General features: G+C 39.1%; 1 protein-coding gene across 10 annotated transcripts in view; it reads right to left on the bottom strand.

Annotated features, from left to right (window-relative positions):
* Positions 1 to 18849, bottom strand: part of pi4kaa (phosphatidylinositol 4-kinase, catalytic, alpha a) — a 28783-nt gene that overhangs the window by 3254 nt on the left and 6680 nt on the right. For 2 of the 10 annotated variants that reach the window (XM_077496972.1, XM_077496975.1), the window contains 33 exons: positions 18681 to 18776; positions 18413 to 18596; positions 18220 to 18320; positions 17172 to 17340; positions 17020 to 17070; positions 15682 to 15790; positions 15468 to 15604; positions 15261 to 15394; positions 15092 to 15174; positions 14368 to 14438; positions 14137 to 14261; positions 13133 to 13214; positions 12929 to 13012; positions 12606 to 12695; positions 12414 to 12533; positions 11825 to 11917; positions 11587 to 11743; positions 10312 to 10439; positions 9911 to 10069; positions 9680 to 9831; positions 8764 to 8871; positions 8385 to 8605; positions 6527 to 6682; positions 5522 to 5801; positions 4413 to 4500; positions 4145 to 4312; positions 4004 to 4057; positions 2668 to 2788; positions 2459 to 2588; positions 2317 to 2387; positions 1719 to 1791; positions 975 to 1158; positions 794 to 898 (listed from right to left, as the gene is read on the bottom strand). In XM_077496972.1, the coding sequence (XP_077353098.1) occupies positions 794 to 898; positions 975 to 1158; positions 1719 to 1791; positions 2317 to 2387; positions 2459 to 2588; positions 2668 to 2788; positions 4004 to 4057; positions 4145 to 4312; positions 4413 to 4500; positions 5522 to 5801; positions 6527 to 6682; positions 8385 to 8605; positions 8764 to 8871; positions 9680 to 9831; positions 9911 to 10069; positions 10312 to 10439; positions 11587 to 11743; positions 11825 to 11917; positions 12414 to 12533; positions 12606 to 12695; positions 12929 to 13012; positions 13133 to 13214; positions 14137 to 14261; positions 14368 to 14438; positions 15092 to 15174; positions 15261 to 15394; positions 15468 to 15604; positions 15682 to 15790; positions 17020 to 17070; positions 17172 to 17340; positions 18220 to 18320; positions 18413 to 18596; positions 18681 to 18776 (4084 nt within the window). Of the gene's footprint in view, positions 1 to 793; positions 899 to 974; positions 1159 to 1718; positions 1792 to 2316; positions 2388 to 2458; positions 2589 to 2667; positions 2789 to 3863; positions 3887 to 4003; positions 4058 to 4144; positions 4326 to 4412; positions 4501 to 5521; positions 5802 to 6526; positions 6683 to 8384; positions 8606 to 8763; positions 8872 to 9679; positions 9832 to 9910; positions 10070 to 10311; positions 10440 to 11586; positions 11744 to 11824; positions 11918 to 12413; positions 12534 to 12605; positions 12696 to 12928; positions 13013 to 13132; positions 13215 to 14136; positions 14262 to 14367; positions 14439 to 15091; positions 15175 to 15260; positions 15395 to 15467; positions 15605 to 15681; positions 15791 to 17019; positions 17071 to 17171; positions 17341 to 18219; positions 18321 to 18412; positions 18597 to 18680; positions 18777 to 18849 lie in introns of those variants that run through there. The other 8 variants (XM_077496973.1, XM_077496974.1, XR_013278669.1 and 5 more) reach the window with 8 other exon arrangements.

Below are 18849 nucleotides of genomic sequence, written 5' to 3'. Positions count from 1 at the left end.
TCATTTCACACCTTACAAATATCAAAAATATCTCAATGATATTTTTAAGTGCATTTGACAGTATTGTATTATGATCAAGATTTGTGTAGGTATCGGCAAATTAGGGGCGGGAACCTCTGGCTACCTCACGATACGATACGATACGATAAAGGCCCACGATATAACCATTATCTCACGATATGACGATATATTGCTCGGGTAATAAATCCACGATAATGCTGATCATAAAATAATAATAATAATAATATAAATAATAAATAAAAATAAAATAATCAATAAATATATAAATAAAAAATATATATAAATATATAATATAAATATATAAAAATATACATTAAAAAATGATAATAAAAATAAATTTTATATATAAAATATGTATATATTGCTCAGGTAATAAAGCTCGATAATCTACGAGAAAAATAAAATACTAATATAAAAAAATAATAAATAAAAATAAAATAATATATATATATAAATAATGTATACAAATATAACTAAAAAATAAATAATAAGAATATAAAAAACTAAAATAAAATAAGAAAAAAAATATATAATATAAATATAATATAAATACATAATATATAAATATCTATTTAAAAAATACATATATAATAATAATAATAAAAAAAACTAAGCTGATGAGTCTTCTTCGCCTGAAGACTTGCGTCCATTTCCCCACCACTCTTACGAAGCGCTCCCCCTAGTGGCCCGCCGAGTTATTGCGCAATAAGTCCTGAACAACGGAGCCGTTCTAGTGGCTGTATATTAACGAGCTACCCTGAGTGAGTCTCACCCCGGGCGCCGTGGCCACCACCCGGTACGGGAAGACGAACAGGTCCAGGCCCACCAGCTGGAAGATGTTCTTGAAGAGTCCGATGATCTGCAGCGCCAGCATATCCTGCACGCCAAATTCAAAATGTTTGGCAAACGTTTGGCAACTTCAAGTTGGGGTGCGAAAAGCGAGCGAGGCCGACCTGCCGGCAGTCGTCGCCCACTTTGAAGATGGCCGCCTGCCAGCAGACCCGCCGGCGAGCGCCGTCCGGGTCGTCCTCGTCGCCGTCCAGCGAGTCCGACGGGCAGCGGAGGCCCTCGCGCTCCAGCTCGCTCACGCCGCAACGCTTCACCTTGAACTTGGCCAGGTACGGAGCCTTGGCGGCGCTGTGGTGGGCGGGGGCGGGGGCGGGGCAACAGGCAGGATGGAGACAGGTGGCGGGAAAGGGCTACTTTTGACTCGACGCTACAGATACACCGATATGGTCGGTTGGTTGTTTTCAGAGCCGATAGCGATTAGCAGTCGTCAAGGACGCCGATTAACCGATAATTTGGAGCCAATATTCAGTTTCACTAAAAGGGAAAAAATATTGGCGTCAAAATTTGAAAAAAAAAAAAATTATACAAACTCCAGCTCTTAATTCTTTAAATGTTTTATAGAAATAATAATTGAACAACTTTTAGGGTTGGAGTTAAAAAAATTTTTTTTCCACAGTAAATAAAGTATTACAAAACGATAGAATAATAACAATAAATAATAATAAAAGTCCCTCCATATATTAAAAAAATCAAAAGATCTCAAGTATGACATTTTTACTTTGCCTAGCAACTGGTGACTGCTCAAACGTGTGACTTTAATTGGATGCTGGATGCAATTGCATTTTCCACACTCCAGACTATTATTTCACAACGATTTTTAATTTTTTTTGTGTGTATGTTGTCGTTACCTCTGCATCGGCGTTCCAGATTTGTAGTCGATGTCCAGAACGATGGCCTCGGGGTTACTGGGCAGGTAACAGCCTAACACGCGCACGCACACACACAGCTAACATTTGGCATCTTATTGTTGTCAAACAAAATACCTTTTGAATTTTAACTCGTTATGAATTATGATGAAATGACTGTATTTTATAACTTTACAACTTTTATAAGAGTATGAAAGCTTAGAAAATATATTTTATTGTACATGTATAACAGATATAAAATTTGCAATTAATTGTGAGAAAACTGTTGAAGTCATGTGATTATAATAAAAAATGTAATTGCCTGACACCCCTAAATAATAATAGAAAAATACACTGAGCTGTCACCAATGTCTTACACATGCAATTATGCCCTCTAGTGGCAGAAAATGACCTCAACACAAATCAATATAACAGTACAGTACATCTTTTTAATTTTAACACGGTTTTATGAAATGACTGTATCAATGACTAAAAGATGCAAACATATTTCTATTAGTTGAACTTTTTTTCCCCACTTTTTTTTTTGCAATTAATGACGCTAAAAAACCCTAAATAATCATCCTAAAAAAGGAAACGCTACCTGGCTGAACTTTGATATCCGCCAGAGCCTTCAGACAGCCTCGTTTGCGCTCCTCCCCCTTGGGAATGGGCCTGAGAAGACGCCATTGCGGTTAAGCCAGTACTTTTGAATTCATAATGATGATGATGATGATTTGACTGACTTGATAATGGCCGACACGTTGGTGATCTTGTTGAAGAAGTCGAACTCGCGCTGGTAGAAATCTTTGGCCGGCCCCGACAGCGATCCCGTGATCTCCTCCACCATCTGCTCCAGCAGCTCGCCGATGTCAGCTGACGCGGCCGACGGCCAATCAGACGTCAGCGGGCGCGGCTACAAGCTTTTCTTGTTTTTGTTTTGTCAAGAACTTACGGTCCTTCTGGTGCGCCTCCTCGTCCATGAAGATGTTGGTCTTCATGTTCCAGATGAACTGGTGCGCCAGCAGCTGCGACTTCTGCGCCGCCCACAGGATGTACTCGCGCACGTAGCCCATCTGAAAACGCACTCGTTTACGTTCGGCAAAACAAAAACATCATCATCCGATTTATCCGACTAAAACAAATTTACTTAAACTAAAATTCAAAAAATTATTTGGTTGACAAAATAAAATAAAAACAAAAATGTTTTTAAAAAAAACGAAAACTAATGTCCTTAATTTTTTAATATGGCGCACAAGTAATACACCTTTTTAAAAAAAACAAAACAAAAAAAACTAAAACTAAGACTGAAACTAACTAAAACTAAACTAACACTAACTCGCATATATTAAATAACTAAAACTAATAAAAACTAACAGAACCGCCCTGAAAACAAATTAAAACTAACTAAATTTAAAAAGCAAAATGAAACTTCCAAAAATATAAATAATAACCCTTACTGAGGCCAAAAACATTCAAGTAGTACTTATATTTATATATACATGTTTTTTTTTATATGAGTTTTTATTTTTCACTTTTAGTCATTTATATTTATTAATGCTAAATGCTTAAAATATGGAGGACCAAAACTGCCAACATTCAAAATAAATAAATAAATGACTAAATAAAAAAGAAATAAAGGTGAAAATAAAAACGGATAAAAAAAAGAAATTCAAAAATTAAATACAAATCTATTTATTTATGTATATGTATGCATACATGTTATTTTTATGTCAATTTCTATATATTTTTTTGGATACAATTTTCAAATGATACTTTTTTTTGGTCCGTTTTTATTTTGTCATTTACATTTATTAATGATATATGATTAAAAGTATGGAGGACCAAAACTGCCAAAATTCAAAATAAATAAATGACTAAATAAATAATAAAATAAATGAATGAATGAATAGAGTGAAAATAAAATGGATATAAAAAATATATATAATTAAAAAATTAAATCCAAATGTATTTATGTATTTTTTTTGGTCTTTTTATTTCCATTGATATTTATTTATTTTTAATATAAATTTCAAATTCTATTTTTTATGTCCGTTTTTATTTTCGCTTTTAGTCATTTATTTATGTATTTAGTCACGTATTTATTTTGAATTTTGGCAGTTTTGCTCCTCCACATAAAAGTGCTTTTACCAGAAATAATAATTGTTTGTATCCTGAGGCAAAAAACAAACAAAAAAAAACAAACAAAAAGTCGGCATTTCCTTTGGTCACGGTGAGTTCCATAAACATTTGATGTTGATGTCAACATTTATTTGTGCACGAGCGACTACCTTATCGTAGCGCAGCGCTTGAACAATCTGCGGGATGTAGAACAAGATGGCGTCCTGCAGAAGAGGCAAAATTGCAAAAGTATCATCTTCAAGGCGCTTCGGAGGAAGCGCTGGCGGCGGTTCTGCATTTTGGCGACTGACCGGTGGGAAGGATCGCAGCACCTTGACGCCGTACTGCGCCGTGAGCGGGTGCGGCGGGTACATGCTGCTGAAGTAGGACAGGCCCGTCGGCGGGTCGGCCGGCGCCCAGCACAGGATGTGGCTCAGCTCCGGCGAGTCGGCGTCGATCGTGTGCCACGTCACCAAAAACTGCACAAGCAAACTAACAAAATTGCTCCACAGACGCTCCACATTGAGGAATCATCACATCATCATCATCATCAATCAATCAATCAATCAAGTGCGGGACCTTGACGGCTTCCGGCACGTCGCTAACGGCACCCGGGTCCAAACGCACCAGCCGCGTCACCTCCGCCGTGATGGCGTCGTTCTTGAACCTGACCAGGAGAGTCTTGCGTTCAATTTGCACTTTTCAAACTTAGAGCAGTTAAATCATATATTTATGTCATTCAATAATTGTGATTCAACAAATTAGACATTTAAAAAAAAAATCTGACTTATTTTATGATTATTTTACCATTTTACATTTATTTAATTTAGAGAAATTATAAAATGAGCAAGTTTGATAGCAAGCATTAATTTACTGGTAGCAAAATTAAATCATAAAAAACTCATCTCATAAAATAAGTAATAATTAAGTTGGTTAATTTTGTGGAAATAGAACTAATTATTTTAACAAATCTGGCTTATTTTATTAGACAAATGATATTTGTCACTATTTTATAATTATTTGATTGAGAGAAATTATAAAATTAGCACATTTAATAGCAACCATGAAAAAAAAATCAATTAAAGTATTTCATTTAAAAAAAATACATTTATCTCATAAAATAATAACTAAGTTAGTTAATTTTGTGTAAATAGAACAAATTATATAAAAATTCTTATTTTTTCCAAGAAATGATATTTTTACTATTTTATATATATTTTATTTAGAGAAATGATAAAAATGAGCAAATTTTATAGCAAGCATTAAATTACCGGTAGCCTTCTCACAACAAAATTTAAATACAAATCAATGAAAGTATTTCATTAAAAATGAATAACTAAGTTAATTTTGTGCAAATAGAACAAATTATTTTTCTTTTTAAATCTGACTTATTTTATTAGAGAAATCATATTTTTACTATTTCATATTTAAAAACGAAATCATAAAAAAACAATTAAAGTATTTCCTTTTAAAAAATACATTTATCTCATCAAATAATTAGTAACTAAGTTCAAAATGACTATTTTTTACATGACGTAGCAAAATCAACTCAATAACATTTGAAAATAATGCCATGAAAATGAAGCAAATGAGACATTTGAACTACTCCTCAGACCTAAAATTGTTTGTTTTTTTTCTTCTTTTGAAGTCAATGTGAATTGATGCGTCCCTTCATTTGCAGACGTCACCTGGCGGGCATCTGCGCGGCGAGGTAGGGGGCGATGTTCCAGGCCAGGTTGACGTTGTCCTTCCACTGCTTCTCGCTCAGGCTGATGTACTTGGACCTCCAGTTGGCGATGCTGGTCTCCACCGACTGCTCGGCGGCGATGGCCAGCTCCTGCGCGCACAGCGGGTTGTACCACGTGCTCAGGCGCTCGATCTCGCTGGCCAGCAGCGCCAGCAGCAGCGTGCGCCGCTTCATGTAGTACTTGTGCAGCTGCGTGCCGCGGTTGCTCTTCTTCGACGCTCCTGCGCGGCAGGCAAAACGCTCGGCTCACATTTTGCACTCTTAAACAGACCCCACCCCCATACAGACGAAATTGGAAAAAATTTAAATGCAAGCCTTTCATTGAAGCAGGAATAAAAAAAAAATAAAAAGTGTTCATTACACTTTATTTAATGCAATTTAATTGAATTAATGTATTTAATTGTATTTATTTAATTGTGCAGCTGTCAGATTAATCTCAAGCATCACTTTTTTTCATTTAGATGAAAACTAAGTTATATTATTGTCAGTTCAACGTGTTTCATTGAAACAATTAATAAACGGTGTGTTATTTTTTGTATAAAAGTTGAAATCTATGCTGAAGGAAAATACCGACTAAAATTGCTTTTTTTCGTCAACTAAAATTGATTTTCTCAGTCGACTAAAATTGCTCTATATTTGTTGACTAAAATTGCTTTTTTTCGTCGACGATAATTTTCTTGTTGACTAAAACTGCTTTTTTTGTTGACTAAAATTTTTCTTTATTTTTGCCAACTAAAATTGGATTCAAACTAAAATACAACCAGGTGACTAAATTAAGACAAATTTAATTTTAGTCAAAAGACTATCACTAAAACGGGATTAAAAACGCATTTTCAAATAAAGCTTTATACGAGCAAACAACAAATGTGGATTTGATTTGTATTTTTTGAAAGAATGGGCCGGTATGTGGTGTGGATTTTGCTTTTGGACTGAAGTCGAGCCTTACCGGACTTCTTGGACGCGGTGGACATGCCGCTGGAAAGCGGGTACGTATTGATCCATCCTTGGCCGCTCTGCTGCGAGCGAGCGCTGGAGTCGACGCTGCTGCGCATGTCGGCCGCGTTCATCACCGACAAACTGTTCAGCGACGGGTCCTGGTTGTCTAACGGGGAATCACACAAACCGCACCTTTTAGAACGCCCTTTTTTTTTTTTTATACCACGACGACAACAGCAACATTCACATGAGCGATGGATGGCGATGTTGAGGTTTACATGCCGGCCCTGAATGAACCCAAAGCAATCCTTTCATAAACACAATTGAACTACAATGTGTGGTGTCCCACAGGGCTCCCCCTTCTGGAGAGTTTTAGGTTTACTGAGCCACCAAAACCGTTCAAACCACCTCGGTGTGGATTCGAACCGCTTTCAAGACATTCCAATTAAGTGTGGGGTCCCACAAGGCTCTGGTCTAGAGCCTTTCCGGTTTCTACAGTTCCCTCTCAACTGTACACTCGAATAAAACAAATCCAAATTGCGACAAAAAGGGGGCCGAGCCAAACTGCTTGCCTTCATCATTGAAAACAAAACGTTGGGTTACATAAATAACCCCCAAAAAATATCCCCCAAAATTGGGTTGTTTTTCAAAAAGCACCTCAAAAAATATGTTTTCCGTTTTTGGTTGCCAAAATGATTAAGATAACACACTCTAAAAACAGTTGGGTCAACAAGAACCCAATTTGGCTCAAAACTGGACTGATCAACTACTTGGATCAATTTGACCCATTTTTTTTTTGTAAAAAAACTGGCTCGTTAATGGATTTTTTTTAAATAGAACAACCCTTTTTTTGTACATAAAAAACAAAACATCAAAAAAAAAAAAAAAATGAAATGAAATTCAACCAAGCCCAGCCCTCGTTTCGACTTTGTCGGGCTATGATGTCACGCCACATGGGCGGAGTTTGGCCTGCGGACCCCGGCCATTGCGCAACAACCTCTGGACTCAGGTCGATGACATGCAGGATGTGGCGTTCAGGGGACGGGCTCACGATGGATGAGTCTCTCCCTCCCTCGAGGGCGGCGTCAACAAACGATGAGGGGGAGGAGTCACAGGTTGTTGCACGTTGATGAATTGGGGACAACATGGCGGGTGGTCGTGACGTGATGACGAGTCGTGCATCTCAAACGCAAGTGGGAAATTTGTGCTTGACCTCCTCATGGTTGCTTCAGCACTTTTTTAGCCCTAATTACTTGCGCTACATCAACAAATCCTAATCAATTAACTCTCAAATGCTAATCAATAACTAAATCATAATGACTGTTCAATTTGAAACAATAAAAGGATGCAAATTAAAACATGCTATTTTAATACAAGAAATATATTGAGAGATTATTTAATTAGTACAATAATTGTTAGTTGCATCCTTAATTATTTGCGGTGTATCAACAAATCCTAATCAATTAACTCTCATATGCTAATCCATACCTGAATTGTCATGAATGTTTGATTTGAAAGGCTGCAAATTAAACGTGTTATTTTAATACGACAAATAATTTTTAGTTTTTGCGATATGTAAACAAATCCTAATCAATGAAATCTCAAATCCTAATCAATAGCTGAATCGTAATGAACACTCACTTTGAAACTAAATAAAAGGATGGAAATTAAAACGCGTTATTTTAACATGACAAATATACTGAGAGATGATTTAATTGGTACAATAATAAATATGTTGATTTTGGGCCCAACGGCGTCTGACGGACGCGGACGACGTTGCGCTCTGAAGCAGCTCGGTGAGGATTGAGCAAAAGCATCAAATTTGCCACGCGCGCTCGCCGCGTGCCGCTGCCGCTTTTGAGTCTTACTTAAGATGGATATCGGCGAAGTGCTGGACACGATAAGCGATCCAAAAATCCCGGCCGAGAGCGCGCCCGGCGCCGGGGCGGTACCGAGCTCACCGGGGGGCACCAGGTGGCACGCCGCCAGGTACTTCTTGTCCGACAGGATGCTGGCGTAAAAGCGCACCAGGACGCTGATGTCCTCGCGCAGACGCTTGTCGCCCTGGGTGGGGAACTTTGGGGACACGCTGCGGACGGGAGCACAAGCCCACGTCAAAAGAAATTACATTGAAAAAAAAAAAAAAAGAAGACGAAACACAAGCCCAGTCAACGTCAGTAACGCCACCATTTTTTTCAACGCGCAATTGACTCCAAGTGGAGTATTTTGCAGGCGCGTGTCGAGTACCTGAAGTAATCAAAGGCCATGGAGTAGATCTTCTCTCTGAGGACGTTCCTGACGGTGGCGTTGGTGATGACGTCCGAGTGGAGCACAGCCAGGCCCAGCGTCAGCAGCCTGCACAAATTCAATAACTGATTTCAGCGCATTGCAATCACTTGGGAAATAAAACAACTGACTCATTTTTGGGGAGAGGGGGGTAATATCCATAAAATCAGGAGTAAAAATTACTCAGGAAAAAAAAAAAAAGGACTTGTAGACTCGCAAATAGTGGAATTTTTTTCTGTTTAATATTCTTTCTGTTATACTAAATTATTTTTCTGTCATAAAAATACATTCAGAAAAATGGGGGAAAAATATTCAGAAAAGCAGGAGAAAAAATATTAAGAAATACAGAAAAAAATATTCAGAAAAACAGTGGGAAAAAATATTTAAAAAAAAAAACAGAAAAAAATTACTCAGAAAAAACAGAAGCTTGGTGCTCTGTTTTTGGGAGTATTTTATTGTTGTTGTTGTTTTTTAACCGCTGAAGTCCAAGTGACTTGTTGTAAACTCACAATGGTGGAATATTTTTTTTCTTTCTATTTTATTGAATAATTAATAATTACACTTCAGTAATTTTGTTTTAAATATTGGGGGGACGTTTTTTTTATTATTATTCTTTCCTTTATTTTTGAATATTTATTTTCACAATTTTTTTCCTTCTGTTTTTCTGAATATTTTTTCTGACAGAAAAAAAAAGCACTAAAACAGAAAAAACTATATTCAGAACAAGAGGGGGGGGAAATGCACATTAAAAAAAAGCTCCCAAAAAATTTTTAAAAAATAGAATGTAAATGCAATACGCTTCCGTAATTTTGCTTTTAAATATTGGGGGGGGGGAAAAACCCCCCAAATGTGTCTTTCGACTTTTTCTAAGGTGCACCTGAAGCGAGGTCCGATGGCGGCGACGTGTCGGTTGACGTTACTCTTGGCCCCGCCCACGTTGAGCGACAGCGAGCGCTGGAGCAAACTGCAGAAGATCTCCACCTGGTCGGCGCTCGAGTACTTGGCTATCTCGAACCTCTGCACCAGAAACTGGAAACAAAAGTTGAGGCAAAAGCGTGAGTTGAGAGAAAAAGAAAAGAAAAGAAAAGAAAATGGCAGGCAGGCGGACCTCGATCCAGATGTGGTGCGGGGTGACGTCCGGCGGGCAGGGGACGGGCTGGCTCTCCTCGGACGCCGCCAGCGGGTCGGCCTCCTGCTGCGCGTCCGAGAACAAGCCCATCTTCAGCTCCACCGTCATCTGCCACGCCCCCGCCATCTCGCGCATGAACTGCGCTCCAGGACAAGCCAAACAAACGGAAACAAAAAGACGCCATTTTGTTTTTCGGGAACAAAACGTGGCAGCGATTGGGCTTAACCAAAGCGAGCGACATCAAGCTAACAAATAATTAAATTAATACCAAATAATGAAAAATAAATAAAAAAATAATATAAATCCCGATTTATCGCGACATTGCTATATCGTCACACTCCTGACGCAAACGTCGTTTGATTTGCTGATGTTTCTTTTACCGGCACTTCCAGGCCGACGCGCGCGGCCAGCAGCCACTCCCAGCAGGCGATGGCCGTCTCCATGCCGTGCTCGGTGAACATCTTGAGAGGCGACCAGCAGAGGTGGTGCAGCAGCTGGGGGTCGCACTCTAAACGCAAAAACAGCACATCTTTCGGAAGGTGGATTCATACGATCAATCACATCTTAGAATTGACGCAATGCCGTTTGACTGGATTTGGACTGATTTCGCAAGGCCCACAAATTATTGTCGTCTATTATTGTAAAAAAACATGGAACCTACCAAAAGAAAGATTAAAGTCTCCTCTTTTTATCAGGAAAAAAAAAAAAGTATGTTTCTATCTGTTTCCATTTTGCAACAATTAGCACTGGAAGCTAAGTTTCATCATGATTCACATTCCTGGTGAAAACACTTGACAAAAAGAGCTTGTTGCAACATGGCGCTGCCACCTGCTGGCCGTTTTTGTAATAACGACCATTTCTTCAACCGCTCTTTGCAGTTGAGAAGCTGCATTGGAGCCTTCTGTATGCTCTAGCATGTAAAAATATGTCTTTGGGACACTTAAAACATTTAAAATAGAATGTATTTATACATTTTTGGGAGCAAATGAGTGAATGTTATGAGGACGTCTTCAACATTTTTTTTGATCAGTCAGTTACCGTCATTACTTGCAGAATTTAATGGAACAAAAAATGACATGAACGTGTCCGTCATTAGTCAGTTGGAGTTCAGAAGTAAAAAAAAATAAGAAAAAAAATTACTCTATTTTTTTTCCTCTTTAATTTTTGTTTCACTCTTTTTTCCCCGAGTACTTTTTCCTCCTGTTTTTCAGAATATTTTGCACTAAAACAGAAACAAATATATTCCTAAAAATATATTTTAAAAAAAAGGACAAAAAAAATTCCTGTCTTTTTGAATTTTTTTTCACTATTTTTCTGAGTAAATTTCCCTCCTGTTTTTCAAAATATTTTTTTCATGACAGCAAAAAATTGCACTAAAGCAGAAAAAGAAATATATTCAGAAAAACTGGCCAAAAAAATGCACAAATAAACAAAGCTCCCCCCAAAAATTGTCAGAAAAACAGGAGGGTTTTTTTCCCTCCTCTTTTTCTAATCAATCGTCAATTTTGTAATTAATGAATTAATTAGTTAACACTTTAACTTTGACAGCACCCTTCGGAATGTATGAGAAATAATCATTTGGACAAAAGTAGCGCTTTTATCCGGAGTGGGAGTTTGAGAAGCAGGTTTTGCGGAGGGCTGACGACGGGTGAAACCTTTGCTGCTGATGAGCAAGGCAGCCAGCTTGAACATGGCCTCGGTGAAGCTTTCGGGCTGGGCCGAGTCCAGAGCTTCTCCTATCTGCTTGACCATCAGCCGGCCCAGGTCCGCTTGGCCCCGCACCGCCTGCGCAAAGTGGATCATGCCCGACACCTGCGCACGGGAAACCAGGAACGATCAGCCTCCGCTTCGTGCGGACGGACGAGCGGACGGACGAGCGGACGGTGTACCCACCTCTCCGGCGTATCGGTTCCTCAGATTGAGGGAGGCCATGAAGTTGGAGTAATCCTTCTTCACGCACGCCGGCCTCTCCGTCAACTGGGTGGACTGTGGCGGAGCCATAACGGGATGAGCATCAAATTCAAGACAAAAATGGAGACGTATGGGGTGGCGACCTCACCATACCATCCGATTATCCCACAATATATTACTCAGGTAATAAATACACGATAATCTACGATGAAACTAATCATAAAATAATACATAATAAATACAATAAATAATAAAATAATCAATAAATACATCATATATAAATAAAAAAATAATTACAATAAATTGTATATTATATGTGCATCTCTTATACTCTGCTGCTGGCCGTTTTTATAATTACTACCCTTATTTTCAACCGTTTTCTGCAGTTGAGAGGCTTCATCAAAGCCTTTGTATACTCTAGCAATAAAAAAAACAAAAAACATATAATTACGTCTTTGGGACACCTTGACTGCATTTAAAAAAAGAAGGTATTTCCACGTTTTTGGCAGCAAATGAGTTCATAATGAGGCATTTTGATGTTGTCATTTGTAAATGTTTTTTTGCGACGCACCCCAAGCGTGGTGCTCTGCCGGTTGAATCCGGCAAAGTGCAGGATGCTCTCGGTGGCCATGGCCAGGCCCGTGTGCTGCGACAGACCCGACACCCAGTTCTGGTGCTTGTTCAGGTACTCCTGCAAAAAAAATACAAAATAAAAAAAGGTGAAAAGAAGGTGAATGTCGCCAAAGTCGTCACTCTCGTTTACCTGCAGGTGAGATTTGGTGACCGACGGAGCCCATTTCATGGCTTCCTTCAGGATTTCGCCACAGCGGGCAGCAAAATCCTTCACGATGCTCTGGAAACAAACGGAGAGATGGAAAACTATTGATGACATTGTATATGATTGATTGGCTCCAAATCAATCAAATTTGTACGCAGAATTGAAGTTATTTGCGTCTTCCTACTCCAATTGAGAATTTGGACCAAAGAAAATCTAATAATTACTGCGTACCATTTTCTTATTGCTTCTTTTATTTTCGATTTCATCATTTTCAAACAAGAATACAAGCGAAACGGCGCCGAGCTCACCTCTCTGGCTTCGTACGTATCCGGGACGGTGATCCTGTACGGCGTGTCGGGAATGTCGTAGTACGGTTGGTCCTTGTGGATGTCCTGCGCGGTCAACGGCAGCATGACAACGACAATCGACTCCGATTATCCTATTTTTCAATTTCCTGTCCAAAAATCTGGAAAGGTGACTGATGATGTTGGGGATGTGCGGCGGTCGCTTACGGCGCTGAGCGACAGCGAGAGCGTCTGCAGGATGTCCAGCATTGTCTTCAGCACGCGGCCGCTCCACAGCAGGTGAGGGAAGCTGGCGACGCAGACGCACGACAACGCACGTTAGGGCGGAGATTGACGGCGGGACACATTCGGTCACGGCGGCGGCCGTCCGTCCGTCTGTCTGTTAGCGGTGGGAACCTCCGATACGGTACGATATGCAATACAAGGCTTATAACGATATGACGACACAGCAATAATTGATATAGATTACTCAGGTAATAAATCCACGGTAATCATAAAATAATAATAATATAAATAAAAATAAATATTAAATGAACAATTCATCAAAATAAAATCAACAAAATACATAAATCAATCAATAAATAAAAAGAAATATATAATAGTAAAAATAAAAAATAAATAGAAATAGAAATAAATACATAATATATAAATATAAATTAAAAAATAATATATAATAATATAAATAATAAATAAAGATACAATAAATAAAATACATTATCAATAAATAAAAAATAAAAATAAATATAATCTAAATATTATATGTAATATATAAAAAATAATTAAAAAAAAATATATATATATAAATATTATATTTAATATATAAAAAATATATATATATATATATATATATATATGTCTATATATAAATATTAATATATAACAATATATAATAATAATAACTAATAATGTTTTCTTTTTTTTAAACTAATCTTTAAAAAAAATAAATAAATAAAAAAAATAAAAAAATAAAAAATAAACTAATCTGATGAGTCTTTCCTTGACTTGCGTCCACTTCCACGCCACTCTTATGAGGAGCTCCCCCTAGTGGCCCGCCAAGTCATTGCTCAATAAGTCATCAACAATGGAGCTGTTCTAGCGCCTGAATATTAACTACAGCTATCACGATACTTGCGCAAACGTATCGATAATCTATCGAGAGACAAAGTATGGCGATATCGTTTTGTCGTCACATTCCTACTGTCCGTACTCACGTTTCGGCCAAGCCGGACAAATATTTATCGGCCACTCTGCGGATCCTCTTGTGGATGTGGTTGAAGTTGACCAGCAGGAACTGGGCGTGGCGCTCCAGCTCCTCCTCGTGCGCTTTGGTCTTGGCCTGATGATGGAAAGGTCAACATTTGCATGCTCACGTGCTCAATAACACGCAAACGTTTTGTGACAGCATTTTGATGCCAAAGAAAAAAAGAAAAAAAAAATCTTACTTTCTCGATCATCATTTGCAGGAAGACCTCAAAGACTTTGTCGCTGACGGCGACCACACACTGCATCATACCTGTGAGCAGCAGCGTTCGACAAACAAAACTTAGATCATAGATCATAATTCATATTTTCTCCGTAATCGAGCGGCCCTATTTCATCAAAACACATTTTTCACCAGACTAAAATTAGACTAGACTAGAATAAAACCATCATTAATAAACAACAAGTGGGACTAAATCAGGATGCATTTTCGTCAAATAATGTAGACAAGACAATCAAACTCAAGAAAAAACAACTAAAATTCAAAAAACAATTTTGCTAAGAAAATAAAATCAAAACAAAAATGCATCTTTGGTCATTAATTTAATGTATGAGCCTTTGGGGATGATTTTTCAATGCAATTTATTTTGATAGGAAGCCGAATACGGACATTTGAAAGCACGTCACGCAGAAGTGACGTCATCGAGCAGCAGCCAATAGAAAAGCACCAAAAGATGACCTCGTTTCCATGCTGTTTTTGAAACACTTTTTTTTGTGAAAAACTAAAAATAATACAGAAACTAACTAAAACTAAGGATTTATTAAATAACTAAAACAAAACAAAAATAACAGAACCACCCTGAAAGCTAATTAGAACTAACTCCATTTAAAAAACAAAACTCAAAATGAAAAATTCCCAAACTAAAATAAGGCTTTCATAACATTTTTATGCGGAATGCCGCTTACCAGATTTGTCCTTCTGGATGGCTCGGTCCTCAAAGTAGCGGAACATGACCTGGAAACGTTCCGAGTCCAGCGAATTGAGCATCCTGACGGGCGGGACAAGATGGCGGTCGATTCGGGTGAAGCCCGACAGAGCGAGCGGAAGAAATGCCGGACGTGCGCGAGCACCCACCTCATGTATTCCAGCCGGTAAACGGACAGCAGGTACGTGCACATGGCGAAGTCCAGCTTGTTGATGAGCGCGGCGCCCTCCGGAGGCGGGTCCAGCAGGTTGATGATGGTGCCGCGCAGCTCGTTCAGCTCCGCCTGCCGACGACCGACCATGACGATGACGGCGTTCGGACTCCGCGTCACACGCGGCGCGCGCGGCGATACCTACCGGCGTGACCGTGTCGTTCTTGAGCGCCGAGTTGTACTGCAGCTCCGAGCGCAGCGGCTCGCCGCTCGGGAACGTCAGCAGCGGCGACTTGGTGGCGATCTCGCACACGCCCTCGTACCACTCTTCCGGCCACAGACCTGCAACGATCGGCGGTGAGACCAGACGCCTTTCCGGAATGACAGAGGGAGGGAAAAAAAAAAAAAAAAAGTCACACCTGAGCCTTCCACTGCGAAGCCCATGACCACCGAGTAGAGCCAGAAGTCCCTGAAGAGCTTCTGGAGGCGGGGTTTGGCCTCCTTGATGGGCGGCAACCTTTTAGTCAGCTGACCACCAGAGAAATACGGAAGAGGATTGATTAGGGCCAGTGAAGAGAGATTAAAAAAAATAAAAATAAATAAATAAGAAATAAAAAGGGTTCTACTTTTTTATTCTCAGAATTCTTTCTTTGACTTGACTTAAAGTCAGAATTCTGAGTTTAAAGGGAGAATTTTGATTTTAAATTGAGAATTCTGACTTTATTCTCGGAATTCTCAGATTCTTTAAAGTCAGAATTGTGGCAATTCTAACTTTAAAGTGAGAATTCTGACTTTATTCTGAGAATTTTGATATTTTATTTTTTTTTTACGTTAAGTCAGGTCAAGTCAAAGTGACAAATTCTGAGATTAAAGTCAGAATTCTCACTTTGACTTGACTTAAAGTCAGAATTCTGACTTTATTCTGAGAATTTTTTATTTTTTTATTTTGACTTCAAGTCAAGTCAACGTGAGAATTATGAGTTTAAAGTCAGAATTCTCACTTTGACTTGACTTCAGTCAGAATTCTGACTTGAAAGGGAGAATTCTGACTTTATTCTGAGAATTTTTATTTTTATTTTGACTTCAAGTCAAGTCAAAATGAGAATTCTGACTCTAAAGTGAGAATTCTAGTTTTATTCTCAGAATTTTCAGATTCATTCAAGTCAGAATTATGACATTTCTGACTTTAAAGTAAGAAATCTGACTTTATTGTCAGAATTGTCACTTTTTCAAGTCAGAATTCTGACATTAAAGTCGCGCTTTGAAAGACATAATTCAGACTTTAAAGTGAGAATTCTGAAAATAGAGAGAGAATCCTGCCAAACTTTCTCTTCACTGGCTCGAATGAATCAATCCTCTTCCGTACAGAGAAATATGAAGTTATGACAAAATCTCCAGCAAAAGTTGGAAGGACGTCTGGAAAACACAACCTAAAATGGCCGTTTCAGAACCAAAATGGCTGACGTGCAGTGTCCTTTTTCTCATATGCATTCTTGAAACGTCTTCTCCAGACAAACAAGTTGACCAAATTTCATATTCCCCAACAACTGAACTGAAAAAACATGAGCATGCATGACTTCAACTTTTTTTGAACGCATCAACATGAAATTTGCTGGACAAGTCAAAGCTAAGCTGAATTTTCGACGTTCCGAAGATGCCTGAAAATGAGAAAATTGACGACACTGGTGCTGTCACTATCGGATATTTTCTGAATCGATGAATGACAAGAAATGAATGAATAAGTGAAAAGATCCGACCACGGCGATGACAGGGATGAGGACCCCCAGGTTGCCAGCGCTGCTCGACGCCTGCAAAGAAAGACGCGGAATGAACATGGAAAGCGTCAAGTCGCATGGAAAAGCACGCGTTTGTGTATTGATGTTTGTTGACGAAATAAACGCGGGCGGACCTTGAGGGCCGGGCCCTTGTCGGCCGCCCGCTCGCTGGCCCGCTTGCCCTCCAGGCCCAGCTGCACGAAGAGCTCCAGCAGGTTGACCAGCAGCTCGTCCACCATCTGCTCGGTCTGCAGGTTGGCCGCGATGTTGCCCAGAGCGTTGATGACGGCCAGAGAGCAGTGCCTGCGCTCGTCACACACAGCAAAAACAAAATCCATCCAGAAAAAACACAACCGAGTGGTTCTCAAGCGTCAAATTGCTGCCAGCCCAGTTCAAATGGATTTTTCACGTCTATAGCCGTCAACGGCACTGAATGAAATGCGAACCCGTTTTGTTTTTTAATAAAAAGGATAGAAAAAAATTCTCAATCTAAGTATTTGCAGTGGTCTCAGCCGATTAATTTTTTTTTGTCATAATTAATTGCATGACTTCAATAATTAACTCACGATTAATCGCAAATTAATTGCACATTTAATATCTCAATTTCTATCAAGAAAATATTTTTTTCCTTAATTTTTCATGCTCTTGTTAGTTGGAAGAAATGTTAACCTAATAGAAATATGCTTGCATTGTTTTTTGTCAAGGATACAATAATTTAATACTTCTTTTTAAATATAAAGAATAGAAAAAATTTCTCCCGGCAAGTACACTAATATAAGTATTTGCAGTGGAGTACATTTTTTTTTTTAAATCATAATTAATTGCAACTCACAATTAATCACAAATTAATTGCACATTTAATATCTCAATTTCTATCAAGAAAATATTTTTTTCAAATTTTTCATACTCTTGTTAACATAAAAGTAGGAAGAAATGTTAACCTAATAGAAATATGTTTGCATTTTTTTTTTTTTAGTCATACAGTCATTTCATAACAATTCTTTTAAAATAAAAATGCTAGAAAAAATTCTCTTGGGGAGTACACTAATGTATGTGCAGTGGTGTCAGGTGATTCAATGTTTGAATCATAATTAATTGCATGACTTCATTAACTCATGATTAATATCTCAATTGACACTCCAATGTAACTCCAAAGTGCAAGTTCAGGAAGGTTAAGTCAACCTGTATCCGTGGTCCTTGTAGTCCTTGGTGGAGTAGACCATGGAGCTGGCCTTCACGCTGATTTGCTGAAACAAATTCCACACTTCCTGGTAGATGTATTGCTGCGGGGGGGGGGGGGGACACACAAGACGAGTCAGCTGGGCGAAAAGAAAGCCAGGCCAGACCCCACCCCCTGGTGGGCGGAGACACTTGCATTTCCCGTGATGACCATGCAGCCCAGCTGGTCGACGATCAGCACGTCCAGCTGCGACGGCGGCTGGCAGAACTTCTGCTGCAGGATCTGCAGGATGGGCTCCATCACGCGGGGGGTGTCCCGCAGGGCCACCGCGATGTGGCCCAGCGCTCGGATGGTGTGGTCCGGGATCAAATGCGCGTCCCTGAGGGGACGCAAAGCCAGCGAGCGACGCTCAAGCCGGGCTTGCATTGGTCGCGGCGTGAAAAATCAACTTGTTGTCATTCACTTGTCGTTCTCCTGCGAGATGTAGAGACGATTGGACAGGCTGGCCAGGAAGGCTTCCACGATGACGTTGTCCATAATCAGACCCGCTTTCAGACACCTGAAGGGACAAAAGCGGCATTTCAGAACACGCACCTGCAGATTTGATTCCACGCCAAACAAACAAAAATGGA

This window comes from Festucalex cinctus, chromosome 15, assembly GCF_051991245.1.
Source record: "Festucalex cinctus isolate MCC-2025b chromosome 15, RoL_Fcin_1.0, whole genome shotgun sequence".
In the NCBI taxonomy this organism is placed as follows: Eukaryota; Metazoa; Chordata; class Actinopteri; order Syngnathiformes; family Syngnathidae; genus Festucalex; species Festucalex cinctus.
This window is presented reverse-complemented; position numbering and strand designations above follow the sequence as displayed.